The sequence below is a fragment of the Gavialis gangeticus genome, unplaced genomic scaffold, assembly GCF_001723915.1.
Source record: "Gavialis gangeticus isolate Ggan-Ray unplaced genomic scaffold, GavGan_comp1, whole genome shotgun sequence".
NCBI classification, from domain to species: Eukaryota; Metazoa; Chordata; order Crocodylia; family Gavialidae; genus Gavialis; species Gavialis gangeticus.
The window spans coordinates 28,874,536-28,896,012 of NW_017729032.1; the positions used below are offsets into that span (position 1 = coordinate 28,874,536).

A 21,477-nucleotide genomic window follows, 5' to 3' on the forward strand; every position below is an offset into this window, starting at 1 on the left:
GGGGGTGAGTGGGGGAAGCCAAACTGGATTATGCAACTTCCACATTTCTAATCATAGTGCAGAAGAGATCATGTAAAGAGAACAAAAACAAAGCTAAGTGAAATCTTTTTCTGTGTAGGTTTACCCATGGAAGAGCAGCTGAGGAGGCTACAGGAGGAAAGAACCTGTAAAGTGTGCATGGACAAAGAAGTTTCAATTGTATTTATTCCATGTGGTCATTTAGTGGTGTGCAAAGAATGTGCACCTTCCCTTCGAAAATGCCCTATTTGCAGGGGGACGATCAAGGGTACAGTTCGTACCTTCCTTTCGTGAGGAGGGAAACCTATGCAAGGTTTGCTTATGTTCCCGTGGGATCCTTGAATTGCTCAAGACTAAGCCAACAGTGTCTTAAGAATGGAAGTTCTGGTAAATTGCTTACTTCAGATGTACTGTTGGGCAATAATGGGCTGTTGTCATTGTACTCATCTTAAATGTTATTCTTCCAGATAGTCATGAAGAGCTTGTTTTCCCATTGTTTTCGGAGAGATTTACACAAGCTGTTGAATTCTCTTGTTGAAGTAATTTTTTTTCTCTCAATGTTTTAAGTAGAGAGTCCTTTCATAAGCATAACCTCACTCTGATCTGGGGAGAGGTTCTTTACTGATCAAGCACATTGTTTTGATGTTTTTGATTTTTAAAACCAAATCTTGTGCAACTGAATTGAGTAGTGAACTTGAGAGTTAATGAATGGACCCATTAACACTTTCAGTGTTGTTTCAGCTGCTGTTTTAATTTGCATTTTATTTATTTTTTTTGTTAACAACAAAGATTAAAATAAAACTGTAAATAAAAGATCCAAGTTCCACTCTTTTTGTATCTAGATATCTTAAGTATAATTAACATTAATTAAATACAAAATTAATTAAATACATGAAATATTTATTTCCCAATAATTCTCCCCCCAGTAATAATGCTTATAGCCTAGTAGCAGCTATCAACCCATAAATTGAGTACTGGTGTTAAAGAGGAATTCTAGTGTAGGAATCACCATCATGATCTTACGAACTGGAAGTAAAAGTACTGGTAACTGGTTGTATAACGACTTTGATTTTTAGATGGTATCTACTCCAGCCAGCACAAGAGCTGTGTTGGAACATAATAGTCTTCTTTCATGGCACTTGGTCACTATTTATTTGGCATTCTTTCCCACTCTGTTAGCTTTTTTCAGTTTTAATGCCTGTGAACCAGAGCTCTTATTCAAGGACATGCAGCAGCAATCTCTGGACCTGCCAGTCATGCTGTTAAAATGCCTTTTTTTTTTATTGCAAAATTCCTGGCTGCTAAACAAATTGTGCATAGGAAATGTATTTGATCTTACTGTCAGCTCTATTCAATAAGTCCACAGCAAGTTAGGTGTTACAACTCTTGACTTCTAGGAGCATGCTGCATCTAAGCTTCTTAGGGATGCAGGGAGTTAGGTGCCTCCCATGGGAATTTTTTCATTGCCCTTCTGAGTGGAGATCTACATAGTGCTTTCCAGTAAGCAGTTTTAAATGCAGGAGCATCTCCATACCCATGCCCTCAACATATTGATTCTGAAACTGGGGCTGTAAGCAGGGGTTTACATATCCAGAGCCTGGCTCCTTCCCTGAGAGTGGGTACCTAAAATCATCCTTTTAAAGAGCTAAGTAAGGTTTTCTTTTCTGATGTAACTGGAGCAGCAGGTGAAATAAGAGGTTGCTACCACTTCCATAATGACATTGGTGAGAAGATTTCCTAAATAAATGGCCAAACTGAAGAGGACCATTCTATCCCTCCTATTGAAGCTACGTGACTAGAACAAAATACAAGCTTTGTAGGATCAGAAAGACCAGAGGGAACTGTGTGAGTTAGAAAAATGTATTGTAATTATGCAATAGGTGATGGATGTTTTATTATACCAGATATAAACGTGACAGCCTTCCACAGCTCTGTGGTTTAAGGAGACAGGGACAGACCATTAAAATGCTGATAGGGTCAGGATGGAAGGGTCAAAGATTTAGACTAAGGGTGTCAACTCCCCACTTCCAGCCCATGAAGGTTGCTTGGCAGTAGGGGGTAGGGATCTGGACCCACCTCCAGTGGTGGGGCAAGCAGCGCTGTGTTGGCTCAGGAAGTTGCAGAGATTGACACAGCTCTTGCTCACACCTTGCTACCAAAACGCATCCACAGTAGGGCTTTCTAGCCAGATTTTGGCAGCAGGCTCAGCCACCAAAGTCCTGGCACCTCCTGAGTTGAATGAGACCACTCCACAAGCCATAATTTTGACACCCTTGATTTAGGTAAAGGATGGTAGATCTGTTTAATGTAGGAGGAAAATTGGCAGATACTGCCAAGAAGATTGGCATGTCAGCGCCATGGGTCCAGTATACTTGAGAATGAACTAAGGCATTGGTGCTCAAGCTTTTGGCCCTGCAGGCCAGCTTAGTCCTACATTTGTAGGCTGGATTGACCCCGGAAGCTAACATGATTCTGGGGCCTGGCATGTCCTCTCTCCCACCCTCTGCATGTGGGGGTTTGGGCCCTGCTGCCCCTATGTGCTTGGATTGGGTCCTGGCATCTGTCACCACCCTGCATCCAGCTGTGAGCTCTGGGATTGGTCACCCAATTCAGTGCGCAGGGTCCAGGGCTCCCCACAGTTCTAGGAATTTGGCAGCGGGGGGCAGTGTCACCACTCCCCTGCCATCAGATTTCCAGACCTGTGGGGATCCCTGCAGGCCATGTGATATGACATCATGAGCTGGATCTAGCCCCACGGCTGGGGGTTGAGCACCCTTGAAATAAAGGAAAAAAAAAGAATGTAGAAAAAGCTTTTATGGTTGGGGAACAGTAAGATGAGTATGTAAAGAAGTTTGGGGCTAGCTTTGATCCATTTCTGGGACTCTGAAGAAAATGATGTAATGAGAAATCTAAGGGAGACATGGAGTGAAAGAGGTGTGTTCTTTGCTAGTGTGAGCTAATTTGCTAGGGTAACCAGCGTGGAACAGCTAGTATCTCCCTTGCTATATCCCAGTTGCAAGTACTTTGATTAAATGCCTGTAACTAACTTGTGCAGGGGCCATCATTAATAAATAGTTTAATATTTGTTTAGTATATTAAAACGGTCACTTAAAGTAACTGTATAAACTGCTATTGGCTTTTGGATTTGAAACAAAAAAAAATCTTTGAGTCACTAATGTGGTCAATCAAATTCCAACTAGAGCCTGGTAGTTAGAAGTTAGGGTACTGTCTATAGGTTGTGGTTCTTTCTCCTAGAACAATTTTATGCATTTTACACTTACACAAGCATTGGACTGCTTTGGGGTTTGTTTTTTTTTTTAAATCCAGCCTATACAGTGCCAGAGCTTCAGTGGGAGAGATGGAAAGTACCCTCACCCAGAAGAGTGTTTCCAAGTGATTTAGAGCACTCTTGAGTGGTTGGACATGTGCCTTTGCCTTCCTTGTCCAAGACAATTCAATCTAATCTAGGTATCCCACTTCCTGGGCTCTAACCACTAGGCAAAGAGATGGTTGGGAGGGCTGGTGCTAACCAGTTAAACATAAAGCAGCTACTCTAGTATTTTGTGAGGGGGCTCAATCCTGCTAATGTGTGGCAGGGGTTTTTAACTAAGCATGCCTACCAGATTTGGTCCTTCTGAGGACTTTGTTGCTTTTTCTGTTTTCTCAATCCCAATGGCTTGTGCCCTTGGGGAGGGGGGGGGAGCTGAGGGGTGCACGGGGAGGCAGATGTGCTCTGACTGCAAGCACGTTTGCAAAACAGACCTGAAGGTGATTGGGGAACTTCCAAGTTAAAAGGGAGGTACCAAGCAAGTTTGGGCATCTCCACATTTAGATGGCAGCTGAATAGGGATTTTTGAAGCACAGTTTTGGATTGAGCCCCTCCCAGGCTACCTCAACACTGCTCTACATGCCTATGGGCAGGGAGTTTTGGACCTGAACTCTTGTGTTGTGTGGTTTTTTTTTTTGGTGTTTGTGTTTTTGTTTTTTTTTAAATTTGTAGAAAAAGAGTTGAACAAGCTCCTCCTGGAGCATGTTCAGTACTTCTGGATGCTATGAAATCCTGTTAATTAGTCATTTGAAAAGCCCATCACTATCGTCTTATTTGTCAGTTGTGAATCACTTTGAGAATCCTACTGAATTATTATATGTGAAACATTCCGGTTAATTAATCATCCATTAAAGTACAATTACTCATTTCCTAATGCACATATACAAAATTGAAGTGGAACTTGTTCCTGTTAGTCAGCCTAAGAGATACTGGCCTATGCCATCCCTAGCACTGGACAAGTCAGCTGCCACTGAGAAAGCATTGGATTATCTTCAACTTTTCTTGGCTCAGTAAGATGGATGATACTATTAGGTTTTTCATAATTATGCCCTCTTTGCCAAAATAGAAGATATAAGAGTACAAAGCAAAAACCTTTGACTAACTAGTTTTACATTGTATTAGTCCATCCTAGTCATGTAATTCTTATGTAGTAAGCACTCTGAATTTTTGTAATAAGAAATTGTACATTAAGCATTTATCTCCATAATCATACCATTCTTTATAGCAAGCCAGAGCATGTGCAATTTGCATTTGCAATTTACATTCTTTTTCTTTAAAGTACTGTCAAAAATCATTCTTTGTAAGATGTGTAAAAAGTTGAAAATAGCTAACTACTTACAATTTGTAACTCCTAGATAACGATACCCGATCCTCTTGGAGTGATGCAGTATCAGATTTACTTTACTGAGGTGTTCAGTGGCCCAGGACCAGTTGTTATTACATGTATGGCATGCTGGGTGCTTTAGACTATGGTATAACCTCATAAATCCAGTTTCCAAGATTCTGGAATTCTCAAAAATCCAGCACTTTTTAAAATACACTACATCAGGGGTTTTCAACCTTTTTTTTGACCAGTGTACCCCCAGCAGCTGGTTGGAGCGGGGGTGGGTCCTGCTTACTCTGAGCTGAAATAAATTTCTGGGCCATAGAGTCCAGTCTCCCATTATTGCAAGTAAGCACATCATAGAATGCCTTCCCAGGCCTTTGAACCGAGTGTAAGAATGGCTAAATACTAAAAGGAATTAAACTTTGCCGTGCCTTGCATCTTGTTTAAGCAGCCTGATTTATTTATTTGGATACCTTCATCCCTTGTAGTTAGTTAATCAGTTCTATGACTGTTTGGCTGCAATTGAGATTAAGCTACAATTAAGCATATGGTTGCTAAACATGGTCAAAACCATGGTGCAAGGCCAAGGTTATGAACACAATTCTGTCTGAGTAACATAAATTTTCTTTTCTCATGCACCCTCTTTGCTCATACATGATCTAATTTTCATTTGGCAAATACAAAAATGTGTTTGGAAAATTTGTTTTCTTGGTCATATTTAAGAAATTGATTTGGAAAGACCTTCCAGCATGACTTAAGGCAAGTCCATAAAGCTCTTGGTTTTTCTTAGGCTATTGCTTTAGTTTAAATGAAGATGAGTACCCCGTTTTCAGAACTGTCCCTACGACAGGAGGCTAGTTAAGCACTATACTGCCACCTTGTGAAAAGTGTTTTCATGCTTTAAGAGACAGCTGATCTTCAGCTGAGGCTAAAAAAATTTTGTGAATTAGATATTCTTTCGGTAACTCTCTGTCTCATGTCAGTACACTTTCACATGCACACCTTTTAACTTTCCTTTAAAACTCTTCATGTTTCAAAACTGACAAGTGCTTATTGTGGGGTTTTTTGTTTGTTCGGTTTTTTTTTTAAAGCTACGGGATGTAAAGAAATCTTAATTGGGTTGGAAATGGTTCTAATACTTTTTTGCCCTCTTTTAAAAATAATTTTGTAATTAAGAGACTTGAAGTTTGTGAAAAATAAATCCCAGAAGTTGTGTTTATGGCTAGACCTGAGACATTCAAAATACATATAGACAAACCAGCCTGTTCGAAAAGAACAGCATTCAAACCAGCATTCTTTGCATGAAGGGCAAGGCCCTCTGATGACCTAGAGAGCTTGCAGGATTGCTGATCGAACACTGCTGGTGAGCAGGCTAGGTTTAAAGTGGCTTACCCTACAAAAACATGTACCGGTTGGTACGTGACCCTTGGGACTGAACTCTTATCTGTGGATTGGAAAAATTCCATGTAGCTGGCAGACTCTCCGGGCTCTAAGTTTCTTTGATCACATGGTCCTCAACATCTTTTAAACATTACACTATCTTCATATGGATGAGGTAGCAGGAAAGAATTTAGAAACTCTTTAGGAAGAAGTTGATAGCCTAAGAGGCTGAGAGCTGGAAGGACTTAAGTAACGGTTCCCAAACTAGGAACTAAAAAGTTGTCTCTTGGCAGACAAGAACATTCAATTACCCTAGATGGGCTCAGATGGGAAATGAAGTAGCATGTGGCCATAAGCCAACTGGAAGTTGGGATGGGAGCCCTGAATTGGGATCAAAAGATTGGGTATCACCGGCCTGCAAGCTTGATAGAGGCATTGCTAGTGGTAGGGGAAGTTGCCTGATGGAGGAAGTCAGGATAATCATAATGGTCATAATCATAATGGAAGTCAGGATAATCATAATGGTCCCTTCCAGCCTTGAAATCTATGCTCCTGTGAGTGTGGATAGGTCTTCATAGTTCTGGCTTCTTACTACTATCTGCCACTGGACGGGTTTCTCTCAGTAATGTTACTGCTAGCAAACTAATGTAAAAACCAAGTGAAAGTTTGTACTGCAAATAACACTAAAAATTGTTGATGCTTTAAGCCATGGAGCAGTGAGGCTTAATTACTATCTGCCGGCATAATTGTGTTCTGCCTGGTTTCCGAACAAGCTAACTCTGCCGTTCTCATTCCAGTCCACATCCGACTTCCTTACTTGAAAATAATCTGTGGCAAAGCTTCAGAAATGTTTTTAAGAGCTGTCTTTGGCACAGTTTATGTTGCTAATACAGCAATAGAGGGGAACAGCTTCTCAGAACTGAACTTTCTTTGACCCTTTGTACAAGAGGGTTTTTTTCAAAACAGAAGAACATAAACATTAGCTTCCCATATAGCTCTGTTGATCAAGAAACACCAGGACTTCTTAAAATATCCCCACTCAACGCCCACCTCATTCTTGTGCTGGCGGAAGGGTATTTGTCCCCTTTAATGATTTAAACTAGGGTTAGCCAACTGGTGGTCCATGGGCTAATGGGTTAATGTGCAGTGCCCAGGCTCCTACATGGCCACCATTTCCTCTACTGCTCCAGCTGCTGCAGCAGCCAGCATCTGCAGGATCCCCATCCCTGCCTTAGCCTTTGTTTCCTGCTCCTGCCCAGGGGATGGAGTGGTGCAGCCCAGGGTAGCCCACAGCACAGTTCAGCAAGGGAGCTAATGTAGGGGCTGCCTGTGCACATGTAACAGGGGTGGGGGTGCAGCCCAGGGGGTTTGTAGACCACACTAATAGCCTCCAAGACCTGTGGCTCCCACTACTGCAGCCTGCATGCTATGAAGCCCCCAGCTGCTTAGAAGTTGGACAACCCTGATTTAAGCAGTGACACCCAAAGCTGATAACCTGACTTGCCATCAGATGGAGCTGGAGGGCCAGACTCTCAGTTGTAGATCAGTATTGTTTCTCTTGACTTCTGGAGAGCTCCAACAACTTGTAAGGCCTGGTTCAGGTTGCCATAGAAATCAGTGTTTTGTACTATTCTGTGCAGCTATGAAACAGGTCCTTAAGCTGACACCGTTCTGTAATGTATTTACACTGCAGTGTCACGAGGTTGCAGTTATTTGGTGGTTTCCTGGAGTTGTGTTGAGCATAGCATCTTCCCCTTTGTTTCATTCTCACTTCGTCTGCAAGTACTTAATCAAGAGGCCATAGGCTCAGTACTATGATAATCACTGTCATTATGGTCAGGGTCCTCGGTCAGCTTGAGACAAAGGTGTCTTGGTCACTGTCCCATCTCACCTGCTGAACCCAAGATGCATGTGAAGCTCCAAAGGACTCTGTTAGCTTGACTCTGAACAACCACTCTTTTAAGGTACTAGTGGAATGGTCAGTTACTGTCCTCTCTACTGTCTGTTTGGCCCAATAAAAATACCAAACAATTCTTGCCCCTCATACATTTAGATCAACATTTAGAGAATTGCTCCAGCTCTATAATAGCCCCTTCGTGGCACCAAGACCACAGTCACCTGCAGGCATGAGATCAGGGGTGGGTAAAATACAGGCCATGGGCTGGATCTGCCCTACCAACAGATAGGATCTGGCCCATGGGAGGGTGCCCTCCCAACTGATTAGATCCAGCTCACAGCTGCCTTTGCTGTGCTGTGCTTTGTATAGGGCTGAGCCCCACCCCCACTGGCCCCAGCCGCAGCCAGCAATGCATAGCTTCCTGGTGGGGCTGCTCCCAGTGTGGCTGCAGTTGCCCAGGTGCTGCTTTACTCCCCCTCCCCCCTCCCAGCCCCAATCCAATGGCTCTGTCTCCTCTTCCTGCCCCCCCAATATATAAGACTTTATTTTGAGTTATTATGCAATTGCCTCTATATATGCAACTCAAAAAAACATAAATCAGGATAAAAATTATTTTGTGAAATTAAAATATAGTAGATTGGTTTTTTTAGTATGATTTTTTTTAAATCTATAGTTTGTTAAAGTATCTTCTTACAGAATGTGTGTGTGTATGTATGGCCCTGGACTGCACACCAAAATTTGTTAAGTGGTCATCCAGCCAAACCAACTGCCCACCCCAGCACTCAATCCTCCCTGCTGGTGTGCTTATTGTGAGATAGAAAGAGGTGGGTTCAATAGAATCAGGTGTTGTTCCACCTCTTGATTTCTATCGGTAGCTATTACAACATTCTGGGGTGCGCATACCTTCCCATCAAAATATCAGAGGTGGACTAGCTAAAACTTGTAAACTCAAGGCAACTTGGCTAGTGTTGCATTATGAGTCAACCCTAAAGTTTGTCTCCAGACTCGGAATCCAGCATGGACAGTGGTCTGTTTTTCAGAAAGGAATATTCTTGATGTCTATGGCATTGTTTCACTGAAATAATTCTTATGGGCTTCTCACCTTTCTGCCATCCCTCCAGAAATAGTAGAGGGGAGCACATTTATTAAGGAAATGCCAAATGTTGTGCCTGAGGGCATTTTTACACATGCAAGTGCCACAGCACTGGGCACTTTGAAAAGCTCCCGGTGCTGCAATGCTTGCAGTTGTATAAGCGGCAAAATGTGCGTCAGTGCTGAGAAAAATGCTTTTGAATTAAAACACATTGGAGGTGCTGTAGTTCAAAAGTGCACCACTGCCATTTTCTGTGCACTGATGCGCATTTTGCCACTTATACAACTGCATGCGGTGGAGTGCAATGCAGTTTGCCTCAGCTCGTGTATGGAGCAGCCTCGATTCGAGTCTGCTCCAAAGCAATGGCTCTCCAGCACCTTGCAGGACAAAAAGTATGTATATAAATGCCGGGTATTCTTTTTCTTTTTTCTTAAGTGGCTTGCTTCCTTAGCAGTGTCGATTCTTTACAATAAGCCAATGGGAAGGAGGGGTTAAACTGATCAGCTGGAATGCAACTGCTGTTTGGAGACCAGGCTTATATTCATTTTTTGGTGCTGGTTTAGGACACATCATTGTAATAGTTAGTGGTATTCTTCAAATCATGCCCTAGGAAACTAAAACCCAGACATGGGAATTCTGTTGTATCACATCCAAGGAAGGAAAGTTACAGGTTAGTAATTTTCCTTTAGCTTGCTTTATCCTTGTGCTCTTTTTAGAAGTAGGAACTCTGTTAAAGCACACAGTTATTGAATACATGAGCTTTATGAACAGTTGCAGTTAGAAGAAAACTCCTAACACCTGGGTTCAGGATAAACTTCAGTATGGTGATAGCATTTGGGAACTGAAATTGCAAATATTCTCTAAAAGAACGTAAAAGATTTTTAATTAGAGTAAAGATCTGTGTAATGTAACTCAACGAATGTCTTGCCTGCTGGTAGGCATGGAAGTTGCTCATAGTATTTATATGGGGGAGACCAGACTTTTAAAGCTGTGATTTTTCTCAGTGGATATAACAAGAAAGTCAAATGTGCAGGGTTTTAAGAGACCTGGATTAAAACTCTTGGACCTTGTTCCCTGTTTGTTTTAAGCTGTTGGTTTTTAAAACTTCTTTTTATTAGAACATCTACTTTTTCAGGTTTGTTTTGTACTGTGAACAAGGAAAACAAGAAATCCCAGCCCAAAGGTAAATTGGTAAAAATCATGTGAGAGTAGAATTCAATCAGCTGCTCAAAGCCATTAGTGTGGGGGAAAAAATGCGTTTCTCATGTTTCAATTAGTAATTTTACAGGTCACATCATGCCACATTGAATCCCACATTGTCATCCCAGTCACATTGACTGAAACTTGCCCAGCCTTAGATAAGTGCCCTGACCTCTAGCGTACAGGGTCATGTTCTTCTTTGGGCTCCACGTCTGTCTGCACAGAGGAACTTCCCCCTGCTCCTTGAACAGCATGTAGCTTGGTAATTAAGACACTTTCCTGGGACAAATGGGGTTAAAACTCTAAATGTTGAGGAAAGCACTGAACACAAGTTTTCCATACCTAATGTAAGTACTACAAGGCTACTATGCCCATGGTACGTAGTGGTATTGCCATTACCAGCTAGGTCTTAAAAGGGGAGCAGAAGGCCTTGCTCACTTTTGAAGAAACCTTATTGGTCCTGGCTCCAGGTTGCTCTGCATGAGCAAACTAGCACAGGAAGCCACAGAACTGCCGCAGAGCAGCGTTGTGGTACTGCAGAGTAGTTCCTTCTGCTCGGAGGCAGGGCCATGCATTGCAACTCTGCTGCTTCGCCTCAATGCAGGGCAACCTGGCACCAGGAACAAATGGGGATGGGTGCTGACCATGGGGCACGGTTGGAGGGTAGGATGGGAGATGGACAGCAGAACTGCATGGGGCAATGGACAGCAGACAGGGGGCAGGCAACACAATCAAGTTTTGAGGAGCACTAGTCTAGAACAGTGGTTCTCAACCTTTTTTGCATCAGGACCCATTTGTAAACATTGATGGCCAGTCCCAACCCAGTACCCCTCACTCCCAACCCGTTGCCCCTTGCCCCCCATGCTCCAGCTGCCCAGTGTGTGGGGCAGAGGTTGGGTGTGTGGGGGGCATGGGGGCCACCAAGCAGCCCCTTGCAGGCAGGAATGCTGATGATCTGCAAGGGAAAAGCCAGTTTCCCACATTTTTCTCCTTTAAAGAAGAGTCCATTTTTAAAGTTTGTCAATCCAATTTTAAAGTTTGTTTGCAACCGTTTCATATATTCTTGTGACCCATTTTTCGATCGCAACCCACAGGTTGAGAAACGCTGGTCTAGAAGACTAAGCACAGGTTGGGAAACATGGGTGTAATCTTATCTTTGCCACCAGCTAACTGTGTGTCTCTTGGATAACCAGAGACCATCTGAATACTGCTGGCATAGGGTGACCTTCTTAGCCAATTATTTGAAAGCTCTGATTCTTCAAGTTTTTCCATGTGGACAGGTCCTTGTCTGGAGCATTGCTGAACTGAAACTCCTGCCCATGTGGGTGCTGGTGTCCTGAGGCATGGAATGGACTTGTAGGGTTGAGGCTTATATGTATACTCCTCATTTAATACAGGATAAAGTGTTGTCATTATCTTACTAGTATCACTTTAATCATCTAACAGTTGAATTTCCATTTAACTTTCTTTAGAATACAAACTCTGAACACTGGCTATGAGCAGGACTCATGATTTTTACTTTGTAGAGGACAAGCATCTTAAAAGAATTTTTTCCTTACTGTTGCATTATCTGTTCCTAAATCTGACAACAGACATTAACATTGTTTTCTGTAATATAACCCCCCCACACTGTTTTAAACAGCAGGAGTTATGCCAAAACATGCAGTCCTTTTGTTTTCTTCCATATAAAATGGATTATGAAACACTTGTATATTACAAACTAATATTTTGAGCCAACATTTTTTGTAGAACTGATTCTGGGGGAACTGTAACAGCATTTAATAAAATAAAATAAAAAACCAGCATTGAGAGTCTCATACTTAAAGCACAATTTTCATTTTATTATTTATCTGTACATAGGTCAGTGGATCTCAGTAACCCTACTGAGTAGCACTTAATACAGTAAAACTCTGGTACTATAAAAGGAAAAGTAAGAACTGACATGTGGTAAAATAATGCTTTGCAAATTGGTAGTTTAGCTAATAGAAAGGAAGAAAGAAAAAGACATGAATTTCCCCCCAACAGTGTAAATAAGAATCACTTAAAATACTTTAAAACTTTTTTTCTCTAGCTTAAAAAAGAAATAAAGTCACATGTGAAAGTAAGTGTCAGGCTGGGAACAGTCTGACATTGCAGGAGTAAGAAATACCTGGATAAGGGAGGGTTTGCCAAGGCGGGCTCTCTCTCTCTCAGAGGAAAAAAATATTTAGATTCTTTAGGAATAGAAAAACAATCCCCAAAAAGCCATTTTCAACTCTTAGGAAAGTGCAAGACTTAACAAGAATAAAATATTTCTATAAAACATTTCTAAAGTTTTTACTAATGCGAGACCTCTGAAGTGCTGCATTGCATGTCTCTGGCCACCCTCCACATATATTCTCCTATGAATCTTGCTCGACTGCACATTAGGTGGTGGATTATCATCAGAAATAACCACTAAAGTAACATTCCCACCACCAAAACACTTTCCAGTGGAGAGCCAGCCACAAATGAAAGCTGACTAAAACTGAACAAATACGCATTGCTGTTTAAATAGTCTCAAGGAGAACAGATCTGGATTTCCTTAAGCTTCATACTACTGCTGCTTAAACAATGTAAATTATAATTAATAAGACACCACCAGTGTAAGTGGGAAGGCAACAAAAGATAGCTTTACCCCTTAACATACGATTCTGAGGCACATCTACACATCACTCTGCTTCAGTATTTCCTTTTGGAAGTACAGTAACTCTTAACTATTCCTAAAACCTCATGTGAAACACAACATGGAGTTTCCAAATGAAAACAGTGGGGATTTTCTTATGTTCAAGAGAGAACAATTTTCAGTGGAAAACTTCATATTCACAATAAAAGAGAAACCGTTTTCTCCTTTACAATTTCATCTCTCACATACCTTTGTGACTTGCCATGTATCAATCTGTAATTGGTTATCAACCAGCAACTCTTGGAGAAAATGTCTGTCAGTAGATACTGAATATAGATGATAGGTGTACAGCCTCTGAATCAGAACTGCCTACACCTCTGAATGCTGGACGCTCCAGTGGAAGAGGAGAAAGAGGGAAGAAGATTTGGGACATGCCCTGTGCATCCTCCCAATCAGCATCTGCTGTGTGAGACAGGATACTGGGCTTGATGGATCTATGGTCTGACCCAAGTATATGGCATTTTTACGTTCTTATAATTCTAATTAAAAACATTACAAAGGTTTTCTAGCCTTATTTCTTATTTATAAGAAAAAAAATAGTTCCACCCCATTCCCAAGGCTTATTTCATTTTGAAGATCACCAGGAAAGTCTCCACAGCTCACTTGTAGTCTAAAATCTGAGATCCAAAAACCATTAACAGAAGTTCATGTCAAGTTTTAAGTTAAAAATAAATTTGTTTTTACATAATGTAGTAGGAGTTGCTTGCTTCTGTATTTACCTGCCAGGACCTACTTGTATTTTGTCTTGAAAGGGACTCTGTAATTTATTCAGACTAATATGCCACCTGTAGAACACCCCACATTTATGGATGTAAGTAGTAATTAAATGGAGTCATAATTTTGACGACACACAATGTATTGTGTTAATGATTTTCTTTCTCAGAGCTTCTATGAGCGTACATTGGAAAGCATTAACCTCAGCTTTAAGGAACATTCCTGATAGGATTTAAAAAAAAAATTACATCTGTAGTAGAAAGCCTATTCCCACAAAGTGCTCACTCAGTTCTTTCAACGCTTTTTGAAACCAGTGGGGGAGTGTTCAGGGTGTTCAAAAGGCCCTCAGCACTTCGCAGGATCAGATCCATAAAAAGCTTTGGAGAATTGTGATCACCTTTACAAAAAGAGAACTTTTTTTTCCCTGCTGTCTGCTGTGAAGCACCTTTAAATGATGGCGTCATGTTCATCACTGTAACAGAAATACAATCATTAAAGTTTTGGTAGTAGCATTAAGAAATAAGAACACAGTATTAAACATTTCAGAATAATTAGATCCAAATTAATGCCGGGCAAATTATTTGCTAATAAAAGCCCATGTCAGGAAGTCCCAAGCTCCAATATTTGCCCACATCTGAAGTGAAAACATCAAATGGCTCAACCTCTGGTCACTGTACCAACTGCTCCAGGGTTTTTATGTCATTCAGTTAGCTAAATTACTACAGAAGTTGACAAGGAGCACATTTGTATTATGTCTTTCCTTGCCTACATTTAGTGCCAGTATCTTTAAAGCTGTAAGTGGGACTCCATATATATTTAAATACCATCATTTTTAAGATTCAAATCTCATGATTTTTTTTTTGGAGACTGAGACATGATTTTTGAACATTTAGAAATCCCGAGAAAGGGCAAATTGTATGAGTCAATTATGTTGTCTGTTACGCATTTGTTTAGTTGGAGGCTGGATGAACAGCTGGAGATTTGGAGGGTCACTGCTGATAAGGAGGGTGTGAAGGTGAGACTGGATGGTTCCCATACTTAAACATAAATTTAAAAAGGGAGAGATACCCGAGTGGCTGAGCACTAGGCAAGTTCCAACAAGTCAAATGACATCACCTCAAGCAAAACACACATCTTGAGCTGAGATGAACAATGGAAACAAAAGGCAAATCCTGAATAAGGATGCTGATTTTTGAACTAAGACTAGAATAGATATGAGCCCTCGGGAGAAACTGCAGTTGGGATAGTTGTGAATGATACAGCTTGATGATTAAATAACAAAAACAAAAGCAAAACAAAGATTTTCTTAACTTGCACCACTAACATTTAATGCAACAAAAAGGTGCAGTCAAAGTAGCAACTGTTTCCTTATGAAATGAGATATGCTACCAAAAATGAAGCCAAAAACATCCAGTAACCAGATGAATAACTAAGAAACAAGCCCCAAGATGAAAAAGGAAAATGATCCTAATTAGTGACTGCACTGTGAGAAACCTAGCTTGAGATGCGAGTCCCAAAAGAGGCTGGCGTAAGGCCAAAGTATCTTCTAATTAGATGCGAGTCCCAAATGAGGCTGGTATAAGGCCACAGTATCTTCTAGTTACGGTGATGAGTAACATGGAAAATGATGGGGCAGTTCCACTAACTGGAATCCACGTAAAGCAAGCAGTAGTTAAGACAGACAAAAAAACAAGTCACTTGACTTCACAGATTTTGGAAAGAACTGCATTCTGAGTCAGCGCACAAGATCTGGAGATCCTTCCGGCGCCAACTGCAAGACAGGAAGGAAGCTCAATGCTGAAAAATTAATTTATGCAATTCCTTTATTGCAGAGGGGAAAATTTGGCTTTATAAATCAATCATTTTCAAATGTGGCCGCCTACTGTTATGCTTAAGGTATGTCCATGTTGGCATGGGTAACGGGATTCTTTTTTGTGATAAAAGGTAAAAGAATTAATCTTTTGCTAAGCAGATGGAATACTAAACCCCATTCAAAACTGACTTGTTAGCCAGCTTTTCTGTATGTAAGAAAGTGGGAAGAATACAGAGATAATTATTTAATTCCAATAGTCTGGCTTGTATATCCAGTGCAGTAACACAGCAGATAGAAGCTACTTTACTATAGTCAATGAAGAACAAGGGGAAAAAATAACAAACCATTAATACACAAAGGGAATCCACAGGAATCCACTGCTAAGAGTTAATAAATAAATATTTAATAACCAAGCAGCTAGTGGGTACGGGGTAGCAGTATGCAGAAAATATTTACAAATCTAGCAAATGATAGGGTTGGATGTGCATACATGCATGTAGACAAATTCTTCAGACAACAGCCTTCAGGAAAGTGAATTATAAAATCTGAGAACACCTAGTAAATATTAAAGTCTATAACTACAAAAAAGATGCCGCATTGTTGGCACAAGAGTTTTAACCTAAAGAACAATAACAAATGTAAGAAATTCCATGGGGGTCTACTGGAGGTAATTCTTGAAAGCTTTGAGGGTTTACTCCCAACGCCCAGGATTTTTCCAAGGAAAAAGGAAATCCTGTTATGGAAATGTGGAAGAAAGAGGGCGCTGAACAAAATTTACAGATTCAGTCAAAACTTTCAGGAGAAAAATAAGGACAACAAACTGTAATGAACCTGCTTAGACTAGCCCAAGGGCAGAGGCGCAAGCAAGGCCTTTATGTAACAGATCAGCAAAAAAAACCCTGTGGACAATAAGATTTAGCAGTAAACAAGAATCTTTTGAGAAATGAAACTCAGGAAGGCTCTACGCAGCTCAGATGAATGTAAACTATTTTTTAAATCTCTATTGAGGGGGAAATTACAGTTCTTTTCTTTTCATATACCAAAGTCAAAGAAACAAATCTGCGAGAGAACACCCTCTCACTTACATGGTTCTGTACCGAATGCCTCTTCTGGAGTGGTATGTTTTGCACCCAATGTAGAGAATGGCTAGCATTCCAAGTGTCAGTACAATACCACCTACAAAGCTGCCCACATCAAATCTGGAAGCTCTGGCTTGTGCAACTGCAGATTTTGAAGCGTGTAACAAAAAGAAGAAAACAAAAAGGCAGATTTTAAGACTTGTACATTCTGCTGTAATATACCTCAAATCTGGTTCTATCTAGATTCTTTTATGCCATGCCTTGTGAATGAGAGGGTCTAAGGTGACAAGTGTATGCAGTCCCCTGGGTCAAATGCTAGTCAACACTACCAGGTACTAAAACCAAGTATGCCAAGTTCTGGTTAACTTCTGCACCTACAATGAATAAGGAGGCTGGGCATAAGGGGCCTTCCTCCCTTCTGCAGGGGTGATCCAGTGTCATCAACAGCCATTCTTACTGCAACAGCTCACACCACATCACTCAGAGGAGCTGGTCACGTGGAGGTGGTGTTTCCCAAGACACTGAGGGAGAGCTGGAATCTGGGAACAGTAATCTCAAATTTATCATAATTGAATTTGCTTAGAGACTCCAGCATTATGTGACACATATTTTTTAATGTACTACAATTAACTGCTCCTCTAGTTTTTGCTGCTCCCTGCTGTATCCCAGAACCAGCCTTTTCTAGCTTTCTGGGTCATGGCAACAGGATTTCCCCACCTTTAGATTCAGTTATTTGTGCAATCAGAAACCCCACCAATGAAGACCTATTCCTGCCCCAGATATCATCCCCCACATTATACAGCCAGCCAACTCTAGCCCTGACTGGTTGTGCCAATTTAGCAATCCCAGTCAAAAGATGCAGTTTGTGCCTACATTCATCTATGGTTGCCATGAGAAGGCTTATGTGGATAAGCATATATTCCTGTCTGAGGTTAACGCATAATTCCCATGTGACACAGCTTCACCTAACTTGAGGTACCAGGGTTTTTTTTTTTTAAATAAATGTCAATGTGTTGGTGAAGATGATAATGAAAGTAGGTTAAGTCAGCTTCAAGGTACCCCTGACATTTAAAAGTTTTATGATCCTTGAGGGGAATACAACTCATGCAATGTGGCATTTGTCAAATGTAATACAGTCTTGGTTAACAGAGCTAGAACTTTCCATCCTTGTAATCTCACATGATTATATCCAGCAATTTCAAATTCAATCCCTGTTGCCAGCAATCTACCCAGAGTCATAGTGTTACATAAACCAATCACATGGGAGACTTACCATAGAAAAGAGGCTATTTGGAATTTGAATTCCACTGAATGTGGAAGTTGTTGTTTGTGATGAAATACTTTCCTGAATTATAACCATGTCAGAGAAAAGCAATAAAGTGGAAGAAATGACAGAAATATGGAAATTGAATTCTTTAGCCTACTGTGGAGTCCTGTAACAGTCCTGTAACAGATTTGATCTAACTGCTCACCTTTCAATGAGAAGTAGGGTATCTTTTGGCTACGATGCTGAATATTAACTGCTTAACCATGGCTAGTTGGTCAGGTTGTGTAGCCTTCATAATACTTTTTACCACCTTCCCATGCATCTGGAGGTTGTAAGTCACCAACTAACTGAACCTGACAAGTATTTCTGGCTTTGCTGGTGTCAACAAAGAACGGTGGAAGGTGAAGATAGGGGGCTTACTAGGTCAGCTAGTGTGTTTCACCATGCCAGTACATGGTTGTTACCTGGAAGGAGGGAGATCTGGTTTCTGCTCTTTCTCAGCTGATCGTGATCGCTAGGTTAAAAAGTCAGGTGCCTCTTGCTCACTTCGCTTCCTGCCCTAGGATTCTGTCATTCCTGCCTAAACGCTGACTCAGGTTCAACAGGGGTAGAGGGTTTCTTTACTGACTCTTCAGCCTGGTGGTGGTTAGGACATTTTCCTGGGAGGCTGGGGAGTTGAGTACAGTTAACCTCCCCCAATTGAAAATGGCTTAGAACGCAGGTCTGTTACTTTCTGGATAAATGCTTGAAGATATTATGTGGGCTGTGGTAACAAGCTGAGTCACTGCCATACTTACAGCTGAACCAATCCTGTTAGTACACATCAGGCATGCTCTGGGGACATGCAACGGATCTAGCCTCCCTAGTGACAAGGGGGAGTTTAGGTAACAATATGCTTCAAAGCTGAATCACAATGAGGTGTCAGCAGGAGTTAAGTCCCTAGCTACTCAGTCTGGATTGCTTCCAAGTTTGAATGGAAGACCAAATTTAGATGTCTTGGGAACTTTGCAGTCCAAAATTTAAGTGCCCAATGAATGTTGTGGATGCCTGAGTGGGAGTGTTCTGGCTTGCTGTTTGCAATTTGTGTGTCTAAAATCCACTTAAGTCCTGGTTAGTTGCCTAACTGACCCATATGAATTTTCCTTTGAATGTCAAACCCCCTTAAACATATTTGAAAGTCCCAAAATAAAACTTCCAAAAAGCTTGTCACATTATCAAAGGGTTTTTTGACTTCTGGGTGCTTACAATATTTTGATGAGCTTGCCTCTTATTTAAGTGTTGAGAGATCAGTGTATTCTCAGTTATACCTATTTACACCATCCAGAAAAGTTCCAAGAATTACACTGATGTAACTCAGATAAAATTATTTCCTGAAAATGGATTATCCAGCAAGCTTTGCTGTTTGTAAGTCCCAAAAACATGCTTGGAAACATGCCATTTCCTAAGACTAACGTAGCTGAAGCTGTTTTGAATGAGATTTCAAACACTGAAGCACAATGTAGATAACAGACAGTCCGAGTTAGTGTGCCATAGGAAATAAAGAGCAGTCAGAGGCACATACCTGTTACAGAAACTGAAGCAGAGGTGGAAGGAGTACTGGCAGTGGTCACTGTAATATTGGGTTTTGATGGCGTGCTTGTTTGGGGTTTTGAAGTGGCCGTTGTGGTTGACTGAGTGGTGTTAGCTGAATGGGTGCTATTGGCTGGTTTGGTGGTGGTGACTGGCTGGGTGCCATTGGCTGACTGGGTGGTGCTGACTGGCTGGGTGCCATTGGCTGACTGGGTGGTGCTGACTGGCTGGGTACCACTGGCTGCCTCGGTGGTGTTACCTTTTTCAGGGGGATCTGTAAATATTGTAAAACATAACATCACATGGAGAATACTGCCATTAAAAACCCACTAATTGTGAATAATATTTTTCATAAAATTGCAACTATTTAACAGTACAGTTTTGAAAGACTTCTGTAAATCAAAAGGCTTATTGTAAATTATTCCTCCAGAAATAAGATGGAGAACCATTTGTCATGGAGTGTTTTTCTGCTATTGCAGGCACTAAGCCTATTAGTATGTGGTTATCCAATCTCAGAGCCCAACTCCTTCCACATGCATCTTCTGTGGAAAGGTGTCACTGCTAGGCTCCAATGCTGAAACCTAGGAGTGGGTGACAAGGTATTTTTGACGTACAGCCTCTGCTTTGTAATTTGTTCTACCCTGGATTTGGCCATTGTCTGCATTTAGGGGAGTTTTAGGGTTCTGCCCCCTATCACCTTAACTGGAGTTAAAAGCTAGAGCATAATTATCCTAATAGTCATTTGGGGTGCTGGGAACAGAGGAGAATTTAATTTCAGCTGATTTTTAGTGAGAACTCTTAATTTCATTTGGGTCTCTTGAACCCTTGTAACATTTGAATTTCCCCCATGCTTGTAATTCAAATCTGCTCAGGTCCCTTATGTAAGAAAGAGAAACACTGAGTTTTGACGTAAAACCCCCCTAACCCCTCCAAAGAAACCAAAGTAAATGTGAGGAGAACAATCTCCTCAGTTTCATAACTTTCAAATTCTTAAACAAGTCTGCTGAAAACAGAATTATTATGGATTTACACAGATTTACATGCGATAATCTAGATCACGAGGAATGAATTGACTATATTTTGAATAAAAGACTGAATACAGTCCCTGTAAAAATCTATCACAAAACCGCAACAAACTTTAGTGATTATTCTTAAATTCATAAATTTCTCTGCAAGATGATAGTGACTACTTATGTTGCACATGGGTTATATCTGTTTCAGTAAACAGATTTCTAAGTCCCAATACTCACTGGATTGGGAAGAGTATATTAGGTAAAACTGGAAAATGCACATTTAAGTAATGTTCACAAAGTTCACAAATTTTAGCACAATAAGAAATGTTCAAGAAAAGCAAAAAATAGGATCAGCACCAATGAATGCTAATTACGAACCCTCTTTAGGAAAATGAGACTATTCAGGAGAACACTTAAGTACATATTTAACTGAGACAGGTAGTTAGCCATGTTAATCTGAAGTCAGGCAGAAGGCAGAGTACACTTTACAGACTAACTGAATCAGAGATGCATAAGCTTTCATGAGCAATTGTGAAGTGGGTTTCATTAGATGATTGCATATCTCTGATTCAGTTAGTCTATAAGGTGCACCTCTTTGAGTCATGGACTCAACATGCGTGTTTGCAAAACTACAGTACTGTCAACCCCACCATGCCAAAAATCATGAGACAAACTATGTAAAAATCAGGTGACTGGCATGTAAATCATGAGTTGCTACTTTTGAAGTGTGTGTGTGTGGGCGCTATTGTGAAGGTGTGGGGGCCTGTGGGTGTGTGGGGGGGGCTTGGAGCCCAGAGAGGTAGGGGCCCCGCACACCCTGGCAGGATGCCGGAGTACTGTGGGTCAGGAATGAGAGGCAGCAGCAGAGCTGTGGCTTGGGAGCAAGAACCAGACACACAGAGACAGACACACAGACAGCACCCAGCTGGTAAATGGAGGGGAAGGGTCAGGGGGGAGAGATCGAGTCCCCCGGTGAGCAAAGGAGTGGGGCAGAAGCAGAGACTGGGATGAATGGGGCCCCTGGGCTGGGGCAAGTTGTCCAGAGGTACAGGGTGGGGGGGGTGGTGGCTCCCCA

At 41.3% G+C, this 21,477-nt stretch overlaps 2 protein-coding genes across 3 annotated transcripts in view; one reads left to right on the forward strand and one right to left on the reverse strand.

Annotated features, from left to right (window-relative positions):
• The window catches only part of LOC109303136 (inhibitor of apoptosis protein-like), an 11,933-nt gene extending 11,084 nt beyond the window's left edge, over positions 1–849 (forward strand). Inside the window, exon 8 of the mRNA XM_019525235.1 lies at positions 119–849. Within this exon, the coding sequence (XP_019380780.1) occupies positions 119–312 (194 nt within the window). The 3' untranslated portion in view covers positions 313–849. The remainder of the gene's footprint in view (positions 1–118) is intronic.
• Positions 850–14,084: 13,235 nt separating this feature from the next.
• Positions 14,085–21,477, reverse strand: part of TMEM123 (transmembrane protein 123) — a 39,546-nt gene continuing 32,153 nt past the window's right edge. The window contains exons 4-7 of one of the 2 annotated variants that reach the window (XM_019524702.1): positions 19,649–19,663; positions 19,382–19,612; positions 16,560–16,695; positions 14,085–14,133 (exon numbers count right to left, since the gene is read on the reverse strand). In XM_019524702.1, coding sequence (XP_019380247.1) covers positions 14,109–14,133; positions 16,560–16,695; positions 19,382–19,612; positions 19,649–19,663 — 407 coding nt within the window. In that variant the 3' untranslated portion in view covers positions 14,085–14,108. Of the gene's footprint in view, positions 14,134–16,559; positions 16,696–19,381; positions 19,664–21,477 lie in introns of both variants that reach the window. The other variant, XM_019524701.1, reaches the window with a different exon arrangement.